At 39.5% G+C, this 11,730-nt stretch overlaps 1 protein-coding gene across 1 annotated transcript in view; it reads left to right on the forward strand.

Moving 5' to 3' along the window:
- MFSD6 (major facilitator superfamily domain containing 6) overlaps nt 1-11,032 on the forward strand; it is a 42,795-nt gene extending 31,763 nt beyond the window's left edge. Inside the window, 5 exon segments of the mRNA XM_008179236.4 lie at nt 1,890-2,051; nt 2,717-2,815; nt 5,125-5,405; nt 8,479-8,497; nt 8,691-11,032. Coding sequence (XP_008177458.2) covers nt 1,890-2,051; nt 2,717-2,815; nt 5,125-5,405; nt 8,479-8,497; nt 8,691-8,701 — 572 coding nt within the window. The 3' untranslated portion in view covers nt 8,702-11,032.
- The last annotated feature ends 698 nt before the right edge of the window (nt 11,033-11,730 follow it).

Here is an 11,730-nt window from a genome sequence, read left to right on the forward strand (position 1 = left end):
AAATATTTTTAAAGCAAATTTTAAACTAAGGTCCTGTAGACTAACATGTTCTGAGTAAATATTACAGTAATGCACAACTGTTTTTGTCAGTAAATTCAGAAACTGACTATATATACAGAAGCTCCCCGACTTAGGCAGTGGTCCATTCCAGATTGCATTGCATACGTTGAATTTTGCGTAAGTCAGGAACGTATCTTCGACTATTGTGCGCGCGCAAAAAAAAAAGCTTACAGAACTTTTTTCGTAAGTCCGGATTTCCGTACGTCGGGTTTGCGTAACCCAGGGAGCGTCTGTACCTAGGGGTTGGCAAATGCCTGTTAAATGGCTTCGTTACCACTTGAATGGCTCTTTAACAGTTTCAGTGTTGTGCTAATAGGTCTGGAAGGCTTTTTCATTTTAAGTTACTAGATCCCCTAGGGAGGCAGACTCACCAGGCTAGCTGAGGGAGCCTGCAGGAAGGGTCAGAACAAGGATAGGAAGAGGTGGGAGGATGGACACTAAGACCCAGGGTGCCCCAAATTTTCAGGTGCCCTAGGCAGCCACATATGCCTAAGTACGGCCCTGGTTGCAAGATATTTACATGCAAGATATGCTAAAGAGTCATATGTCCCTTCATCTTCAACCACCATTTCAGATATGCTGATAATGGATTCTGCTCGATAACAATCCAAAGCAGAGCGGACTGACGCATGTTCATTTCATCATCTGAGTCAGATGCCATCAACAGAAGGTTGATTTTCTTTTTTGGTGGTTCGAGTTCTGTAGTTTCCGAATCTGAGTGTTGCTCTTTTAAGACTTCTGAAAGCATGCTCCACATCTCATCCCTCTGAGATTTTGGATGGCACTTCAGATTCTTAAACCTTGGGTCGGGTGCTGTAGCTCTTTTTAGAAATCTCACATTGGTACTTTCTTTGCGTTTTGTCAAATCTGCTGTGAAAGTACTCTTAAAACAAACGTGATGGATTATCATCTGGGACTGCTATAACATGAAATATATGGCAGAATGTGGGTAAAACAGAACAGGAGACATACAATTCTCCCCCAAGGAGTTCAGTCACAAATTTAATTAATGCATTATTTTTTTAACAAGTGTCTGCATGTCCTCTGGAATGGTGGACGAAGCATGAAGGGACATATGAATATTTAGCATATCTGGCATGTAAATACCTTGCAACGCCGACTACAAAAGTGCCATGCGAACGCCTGTTCTCACTTTCAGGTGATGTAAACAAGAAGTGGGCAGCATTATTTCCTGCAGTTGTAACCAGACTTATTTGTCTGAGTGATTGGCTGAACAAGAAGTAGGACTGAAGAACTTATAGGCTCTAAAGTTTTGCGTTGTTTTGTTTTTGAGAGCAGTTATGTAGCAAAAAAAATAATCTACATTTGTAAGTTACACTTTCACGATAAAGAGATTGCACTACAGTACTTGTATGAGGTAAATTGAAAAATACTATTTCGTATTTTTACAGTGCAAATATTTGTAATAAAAAATGAGCACTGTACACTTGTATTCTGTATTGTAATAGAAAGCCGTATATTTGAAAATGTAGAAAAACATCAAAAATATTTAATAAATTTCACTTAGTATTCTATTTTACGATTAATCCTGATTTTTAAAAAATGCAATTAATTTTTTTAGTTAATTGCGTGAGTTAACTGCGATTAATTGACAGCCCTAGTTATTGCATCTCCAGGCAGGTTGGGCATCACAGAAAAAATTGAAAGTTTTTTTTGATTTCATGAAAGACTGAGGAATATGGCTGATTTTTTTGTACTTTATTATAAACACTTCCTTCCCAGGACATTTAACTGCTGCTGTCAACTAATAAATGAAAACAGATCATGACAGCATACTTAGTGCTTTCTAAAATGTTTCCTCTCCATAGGTGTAACCCATGCAGCCATATGGGCAGCTTGTATTTCGTATCTTAGTGCTGCAGTGCCTCCAGAATTAAGAACTTCAGCTCAGGGGATTCTACAAGGTCTCCACTTAGGTCTGGGCAGAGGATGTGGGGCTATGATTGGAGGGGTTTTGGTCAACTATCTTGGTAAGCAAACATTTTATTTAAGTGTGATTGCAGTTTCTTAGTAGTGCAGCAAAACTAGACTAAAAGCATATGTACACTTAATGTATTGCTAATGAAGCCATATTTGTTACACTCAATCACATAAAAAATCTATTTATACACATGTAGCTTTGTACATTGATAATTATATGTGTATGTGTTTGTAATATTATGCCTTGAATTTTTAGTATTATGTGAGCATATCCACTCCTAAGCACTGCCCTGTCCTCAGCTAGGCAGCTGGATGAATCCTTTATGAGATGACCAATGGCTGTTCACTATTGTGTGGTTGTCATGCAACCTCTGCACACTCAATCGAGAAGTGAAAGCATAATTTGTTCAGAATCCATGTAAAATAACCTGCTGAAAGTGCCAGGAGGGGGCGGGGGGTGGGAAATAACCTAATGAGTTTGATCTTGGATGGACTCTGATGTGGTATCCGGAGTAGATCAAAAGGACTGTTCATCCACACAGAGATTAGTAGAAGATCATACAAAATGGGCTGCTATGGTTGCAAACCTCCAGCAATGGAGGTGCCATATAAAAAGAAAGTTTAATGGAAATTTAAGTGCCGAATGAAGTCATCACAATATCTGTCTTTTCCTGTATTACCTAAACAAATGCTCTAAAAATAATTCTCATTACAGGGGCTGCTGCAACATTCAGGGGGATAGGAATGGCCTGTTTAGTAATCCTACTACTCTTTGCATTAATCCAGTGGCTAGCTGTTCCTGATGAAAAAGAAGGTAAATACTCAGGTCAATGAGACCAAGACTGTTCCTATGCTCTTAACTCGAGACACTGTGTGATATTTGAGATATTTGGTCATAATACAGGAAAACTAGCCCAGAATCATTCCACAGGAGCTGTGACATTATTTTTTTCATTAATCCTATATATTATTATTTTTACAGACAGAGAATAAACCTGTTTCATAGAGATGAAAAATAATAAGCAAACATTTAGTGTCTTTTACCCAAATGTTATTTTTATTCCATACTAAAACCTAGGTAGATCTGAAGTTCATTTTTCTTTATCCTAAAAATACAAGGGTTGTCCTTCAATAGTTCTTGAGTTGCCTGGGTTTAAGAACGTTCAAATATTTGTTTTGCCTTAATTTTTTCCACCTGTGTTCAAGTGATAATGGCACAAAAGAGAAACTTGGACGGGATAATCGCTGTTCGTTGCATATGGAGTACATGTGTGAACCTCCCAAATGGATTCATATTTTTCTCTTGGGACATAGTTCTCTAGAATTTAATATTCCAATTATTCTTTTTCCTTCTGCATCTGTGTACTTGTTTGTAAATCTTAAACATAAATCTTGCATCCACTTAAATATAAGCCTAACTTTAAGCATTGTAATAGTCTCATTGATTTAAATGGGATTACCCACATGAGTATAGCTAAGCATGTGCTTAATTGTGTGCCATAGCAGTGCCTTAAGTATTTTACTTGTTTGTATTTTATTTAAGCTTTCTTTTGAAAATGTCTGAGGAAAAATTAGTATATGTCATCTCTAGGCTGTTTTACATGACACAGAGCTATTGCTTTAAAAATCTAGCCTACTTATTTTATTATTTTTATATATATATATTTATATATTCTGGATCGCTGCAGAACATTTTATATATATATAAAATAAATAAAATGTTCTGCAGCGATCCAGAATTTTTAGGGCACAGTTTGTTAGGCAATAAATCACTGCATTGATCAGATATTTCCAGGCAATTGTTAAAACCATCTTGGTCTGAAACAGCATCATGTCACCTATAAGAACTGAGGGGAAAGTGGATCATTTCTATCCTGTGTTAGAACTGGCTGCTTGTAGCCAAAACCACCATGACAGATGCTTGGGTTTCCTTTGTTGTCACCAACTCCCTAATTTCTCTGTAACTTCCTGGGGAAGGGGTTTCTCTGATCTGTCCATCAGAAGAACAGTAAATGCATAAATTTAAAGTCAGAAGACACTATCATGATCATCTAGTCTGATATCCTGTATAACACAGGCCACAGAATTTCACCACATGATGCCTGGTGGTTATAACTATGAATGGTCAGTCACAAGGAAAGAGTTGGGTGTAAAGAGTAAAGTTTACTATTTTGTTCAAAAGCCTTATTAAATTGCACTTAACATGGAAATACAAACATATACTGAAACAAAAACCGATTCCTGGAAACCTGCATGCCTTGGTGCAGCAGTGCTGCAGAGAGACGTGAATCCAGGTCAAGGCTGGAGTAGCTTTCCTGGGCAGCTCGTAGGTGATTGATGTGCTTGGTGGCCTCTCTGCTGTTATGTGTCTGACACTTGTCACTGAGGTTACAGGTGCAGCTCTTCTGTATGTATGATGCCCAGATTGAAAACAGTGCTTTTCAAATCAAAAGTAAAACTGTGATAGAGCCACATTCTTAACTGTGTATGTACAATAGAAGTGTGTGTTAGGGAGGGAACAGTGTAATTCTTACTGCCAGGGTGATGAGGCACCTCACCACCACCTGCCCTTAGGATGAGGGAGCTTTTTCTGTGCTGCCTGGGGCTCAGCTCCCTGAAGCCACCAGCCTCTGGCAACGCAAGCACTGGCTTCCAGGCTCCACAGGCCTCTCTGTCTCTGTACATGTTAGAGATAAGTGCCCACCAACCCACGAATCCTCCCTCTGGAGTGTGCAGCCTCTGGTCCACTGAACACTCCCTGGACTTGTGGATTACCTTTTGGTGGTCTGTCTGAACTTGCAGACCTAAAAGAACATAATTTTTAGTGTATATGCATAACTCTGCATATTTTCAAAACATACATCTCACAATGATTATTTGATGACCAGTGTGACACGGGCTTTCATTAGAGACCTTACATGACATTCTTTTGGTGAGCCCAGAGGAATCCCCGTACCCACTGCCAGTTGGTATCAAGAGGTCCTTGAAAAACAGTTAGGGAACAGAGTAATTCTTAGTGTGTTGCAAAGCATGTTTGTGTATGTTCATGTTCAGTGCTTTGATTCTCAATTTCCTTGTAATGATCACTGACTTCATTGATGATTATGTTGCCCTATACTTCAGAGAAGACAATGCTGGCAGAAAGGATCCCAGTGCCTTCCAGCCCTGTTCCCATAGCAACCATCGACCTCATACATCAACAGTCAGAAGATATCATGCCTCGAACTGAGCCCAGACTTCCTCCCAAGAAAACGAAGCACCAAGAAGAACAGGAAGATGTGAACAAGCCTGCGTGGGGGATCAGTTCTTCTCCCTGGGTTACTCTGGCTTACGCTGTCTATCAAATAAAGGAGATGGTACAGCTGTCTAAAAGCAATCTGATGCCTGAAAACCAGCCTTTGCAGGTAACCCGCTCTTAATACACAATGTTCATATCACCATTCATGTTAACCTAAAAATATCCTGCCGAAGGTTTTAAGACCAAATGTAATCTACAGCACCATAACATTATTAATATCTGGCAAGCATTCTCCATCAATATATCAGAAACTTGGAGTTGTGTAAAGCAATAGTTGAACAATAGTAACAAATACAGTTGCTGCATGTGTATGATACAGGGGGAGTGTTCAGTAATTCATTTGAGCAGATCTTTCTGCTACTTATAGTCTAATTTCCACTTTCTCCTCTTCCCCTTTCTCATGACAAGGTGGGATATACTGGGATTGCCTCTTAAATTGACAGTGTTTTCATATTAGTTTGAACACATTTGTGTACTTGCAGAACTTTTGTGGCTTCAGGGTGAGCATTAACAAAGTTGCATAATTATTAAGGTGTAACATGCCTGTCTATCTTTTTTTTTTTTTTTTTTTCGTTTTAATTAAATGTTTCCTTTTAGAGATTAGCCTGGAGGCATGGGGGGAGTGAGAATTGCCAAACATCCAAACTATGGTGGAAATGGGCACCCCAGCGAATTAATAATGGAATATGAAGCCCTTCACCCACTGGAGCTTGGCCTGGGCTTGTGGTGACTGAAAGTGACTACGACTTGAGAGCTGTTCTGTGGCCTGTGTGAAATGAGTTGTTGTTTTCCAGTGTTCACATTACAGAATCCCCCAGCACCCTTATTAGGAATCTTGGCAGAGGGGCCAAGGATTGGACGGACTCAGAGACTGGACTATCATCCGATCTTTTGGGGTGCTCCCTCCAGAACGGAGTTGGAGCACAGTGGTTGTTGGTGAGGCAATGTAGGGAAACTTGTGCTGCTGCTGTCAATGCTGGTTTTTAAAACAGTGTGGGTAATAAACTTCCTGTCTGCCTGGGGAAGGAGTGGTGCAGTTTCCCCCTTGCATATTTGCCATCCCATATGCACCCAAATGTCATTTCCACCAGTCCTACCTTTGGAAGGTGATGATTTTGGACATGACTTTGCAGATGTGGCAAAGCAACATTTGAATAAATCCCAACTTCACCAGCTGTCTCCCTTCTCCCCCATTGGCCTACATTCTTGTAAACATCCCTACGCATATATTCCCTTCTCAGTATGCATGCTGAGCTTGCATTAGCTTTAATGAGACTAACTTGCATGCCTCAGGGAGAGTGAGCATCCATATTGAAATGACTCTAGAATGTCTGTTTATACAAGAAGAATTTCAGAGACACACATCTTGGAAAAATCAAATGTCTCCTTTTGAATGACAATGAAATCCTCATTGACACAATGCTGTAGTGTTACTCTCTACACATGCCACTTGCCCAAGCAATTTTCCATCAGTCTTCTCTTAAGTAATTATTAATATAAGCCCGGCCCTGTTGGTGGCATCAGTTGGAGAATGGCAGTCACACAGAATCTGCCATACCTCCCAGGGCAAGAAAACTGGTTTATTGTTTGTGGTAAGCTCTAGGAGAGAGAATCAACAAATGTTCATAGTGTTGGAGATACTCTCAGTAAATGACTTGAGCAATTAGGAAGGACTCTCAAGTCTTTGATTGCCTCCTATAACTCTCTGCCATCTTCAGGAACATGGTCTCTTAATCACCTCTTTCCCCCTCTCATAACTTCATGCAGCTATTCATGGAGCCTTTTTATTAATGCTATTAAATTTTGGGCATCGCATTATCTACTCCACACATGACTGATAGAACTGAGGACCATTCCTTAGATAGGATTGTTAGTATTTATGGGAACAACGAATCTTGGTTGGGAGAAAATTGTTTTATTAAGGCCCCAATCCTGCAGTTGGATCTGCACTGGTATATCTTTGCCCCCATGCAATGCCCCACTGTCTCTCATTAAGGCCTGTGTTTTTAGGGTCAGACATCAAAAAACGTATTTCTTGCTCAACCAAATCCAAATTTTAAAATTAGGTTAAATATGACTCTTAATGTTTCCTCCCTCCCCTGGCTGGTTGCACTCGTATCAGGGCAGTCTGCTGTTCTGCAACTGGCCAGTTTCAATGATCTCGGTCTTCCAGAGTGTGAATAAAAGATGTATACATACTGTATTGTATGTAAAATTTTGGTATTTAAAAACTAGTGTAGACCCAGAATGAAGCAGTATTCCACACGCATGATGCATCTCAGCTCCATGAAGCTAAAGATATATTTAATCATTTCAGCTCCTTGGAGAAATTGCCTGCTTTTACAGAACACACCCACATTTTAATTCTAAAAATTAAAAAACAAACTCCCTATGCATTGCTGTTGCTTTATTTCACCTTATTCTTTTAGCCTGAATTTAACAAAACACTAAACCCAGAAAAGGCTGCCTAGCTATCTTGTTAAACATTTTAAATGGCATTCCTAAAAGAATTCACATGAAAGTTGGTCATTTGAAGGAGAAACTTGAGCATAGAAAAGGGGATTAATGACAGAAAAACTTTGGTTCCTCCTCATTTCACATTACTGCTTGCTTGTAGTAATCCTTCAAGGAAAGAGCATGCTCACCACTCTAATTACTTGATACAAAACAAATCTTCCAAGATAAATTGTGAGGTTAGAAGATGTTGTAGTACTAATATTGTACAAGACTTTTTTTTGTCTTTGGCCCTCAGGGAATGCAGCTAGCATTTGTCTTTAAAATAAGATCACATAATCTGGGAACGCTTATAAAAATGTGCACTGAGCCTTTTAGAAAATTGTTCTCAACTATTTTCTTCTTGACTGAACCAGAGAATTGCCTGCTTGAATCACTGACCTAACCGTTATTACTAAGAAAAGGCCTATTGCTAAGTAAATTGGATGAAATTTATGTGCTTTTACTGCAAAAGTGCTGTCACTCAGTGGCTCTGAGAAATATCTTACTTAGAAAAAATGTTAAGGAAATATAGGTGGATTTGCAGAAGGGAGCATGAAGTATGTTTTTAGCAAACAATGCAGTCATAATGATTATTGTTGTCTGTATACAGTAGAAGAGTATTCATAGTTTTTGTCTTAAAACATAGCGAGTTTGTTTTTTGCATGCTTCTTGTGGAAGTGCAGTTAGGAAAAAAAATGGAAGGTAAGTTTTCTGCTTGTTGTTACATTCATATGTAGATAACATTACTATCTTATTGCTTTCCTGCTTTATGTTCACTTGCTGTGTTGCATGCATTCAGTGTAAGAACACTGTCCGAATGTGTCTGAATGCATTTTCCCATAGGGTAGTGTAATGAGAGTATGCACTTACATTTGCATGTGTTCTCTCTCTTTAGAAAGCCAGTGAGAATCAGAGTGCTCCAGCAGCCAGTCCAACAGAACAGCCCCCAAATCTGAGAGAAACTGATGAATCCAGAGATTGTTCAATATCTGCAGCGACACTCAACTCCCAAACTGACCCAGAGCCCCCTAGTGTTGGATCAGCTTCCCTTTGTCAGTAACGCTCCATCTGCTGCTGCAGGGCACTAAGATGACTTCATCTTATCAAATCCACTGCATGAAAGCGTGCTGCTCTGCTGGGAAATGGTGGAACAAGAGCTCAAAAGAGCCCTTCACCTTATGTGACTAGGAACTACAGGCGCTCAGCATGTCTTGAAATCAGACACATCACATGATGCAGCACAAGCTTTTAAATATTTAAGACCATTTATATGACTATATACAGTAGCAACATTGCAGGGGAAGCTAAAGGTCTGGAAGGCTTGGTAGAGGAAATGGGACTGAATCTCACTGCCTTAGAAATTCTCAGTTGCTTTGCTAAAGTTTGGTCAAATGTTATGAGATTCTTTGCAATCTGTAGAGAAAGGGGAGCTTATACTGACAGTTGTGTACTGTGAAGAAAAAACACTAAGTCACTTGATATAATTTCCCCTATTTGATCAATTAGTTTAAATTTAATTTTTCCCCACAGAGAAACTAAACTGGAGAAGAAAATACTATGGTCTTTCTTTTTAGGAGAAAAATTGCATTTCCCTGGAAAAGTTAAATAAACTAAGAGACATTAGACAAAGTAAATACATAAATAAAGGTGCAGCCTAGTCTTTTGCAAAGACTTCTCAAAAACTTGGAATAGCTTCAGCAAGAATGTTTTTATAATGTGGTGATGGATAAAGTGACACCAAGTGGAATCTTTGAATAGTAAAGCTGCCATTAACGCTCTTCCGAGAGGTAGGTTTAGTTTGGCAAGGCATAAACTTTTGAAAAGGGCATTTTAGAAAGAATCAAATAGAGGTGAGGTTAAATCAACTCAGTATGCTTACAGCCCTTCACTAAACGGGGTGTTTGCTAAATGTATGTGTGTATAATTTTAGGTTTGATGATATGCCCAAGACCACAGACCTTGGTCAAGATTGGGCAGTTTGAGATTGATTGAGAGTGTCCACTGGAAATATCTTTTTATTTTATTTTTTGTTTCATCATATTAAATATTGTTGAACTAAGTGTTCCTACTGTGGTTATGTATAGAAGATAATAAGAGCTTCAAGTGCCTGGGGAGGGAATTGCCTGTAAATCATAATGATTGGGGGTAGGGAGGGGGAGATGCTGTTAACAGGAGTTTCAATGAGCAAAACCCTCCGAAATAAAGAAACATGATTAAATTGACCGTATGTTTAGAGACTTGTTTTATACAGACAGTGTCAGACACTGGAAGATTCTGAGTTATGTCTAGTCATGCTTTTCAATGTTAACTGTAGCCAGCCCACTGGCTGGTTCATAACACAGATTGCTGCTGAGAGGAGAACTTGGGTTCAAGGTTGAAATCAATGGGCTGGCATGGGGTGTTAGTCAGGACAGTGTTTGTCCCAGTGTCTCACATCCGTGAACTGATCCTGAGGGGCTGAGCCCATGTAGCTTCCATTGAAGTGACTAGGAACTGCAGGTGCTCAGCCTGTCTTGGAATCAGACACGTGCTCAACAGGCTTCCTTGCAGAAGGTGCATGCTGCCCTCACTTGACTTCAGTGCACAGCCTGTGGCATGATACAGCTGGGTGTGAGGGAGGAAGAGAAGAATGATGGTTTAGAATGAAGCGGTGAGTGGAAATTCCAGACCCTTTGATCCCCAGTTGGATGAACTAAGGCCTCCCCTGCTATCCTCGCACATGCCTTAGCAAGGTCTATGAGGCTGAGGTCGAGCGCACACATTGGTGCCTGGGACCAGCACCACAAAGAGAGTACAATTAAATGCTAATAACTAGCCACTAGTTATGTTTTGCACTTGAACTTAAATGTACTGTACTGTAAATTCTCATGACTCGTTGAAGTGTCCTTTAAAATCAGAAATGTATTTATTGTATGTTTGTATAACATTTTGGGAATGGAGAACTGAATGGGTGACAGGCTAAAGGTGTTAAATCTTCTCAGCTAAGCGAAAACATTTATACAGAGTTAATGCAATATGGTGTTACCTCAACTTCTACTGAACAGCACCTACATTGCGAGGTGGATATCTTACATATTGTGTTTACACTTCCAAATTGTTGTTTTGAAATGCCTGCTCTTTTGGAACTGTACATTCATTCCCTGTTGCAAAGTGAACATGTACACATGGGTTTTGATATTTGTGAAAATTGTAAAAGTGCAGTAAGAAAAATATAAAATATCTATAATGTGTTTAAAAGAACCTGTCTGAATATTTTTATTAAATTTCCCATTTTGCGTAATCACATATTGGCCACATACCTGATGATGATCTGAGTTTTAAAAAAAATCAATCCTAAACAGCTTTGGCAAGGTTCTCCCATGAAAGATTTTGCGTTGCCTTAATGTATATGAGGTGAAAGGCAAATCAGTATCTCAAATCAAAATCTGTTTGTGAGGGGGAGCAGAATGTAGGAGCAAATCACCCAAGTCTCATGGTAATGGAAAGCTAGTAGTGGGATGATCTATAAGGGGTCAGTGCATCCCAAACAGCCCGGCATAGATGGATGAGTGTGGTTTGAGTTATGCAAGTTCTTCTTATTGCAGGCCAAGAGATAAAGTAGAAAGTGGTCTCAGCTGACACTTGTAACCACATTTTCATAACTTTCTGAATATTTGTATCTTAGCCCCAATAAACCCATTTAAGCAGCCATCTTCAACGTCTGATTCTAGTCCTCTTAACTGCGAATTCCTAACTAAATGAATATATTTGCACCAGTGTGTCCAGTAGCAGTGTTTGTTGGCACAGTGAAGTTTATCTTGACAGAACAAATTTAATTTGCTTTTTTCTTCCGACGGCTTAATTTGTGGGGCATGTGGGAGCAGCAGAAGGGGGGAGACCTTGGGAATCTATAGATCTTCCATACTCATTAAGGGGAAATCTCCTACAAACCCCAA

Source organism: Chrysemys picta, chromosome 11 (genome assembly GCF_011386835.1).
Source record: "Chrysemys picta bellii isolate R12L10 chromosome 11, ASM1138683v2, whole genome shotgun sequence".
NCBI lineage: Eukaryota > Metazoa > Chordata > Testudines > Emydidae > Chrysemys > Chrysemys picta.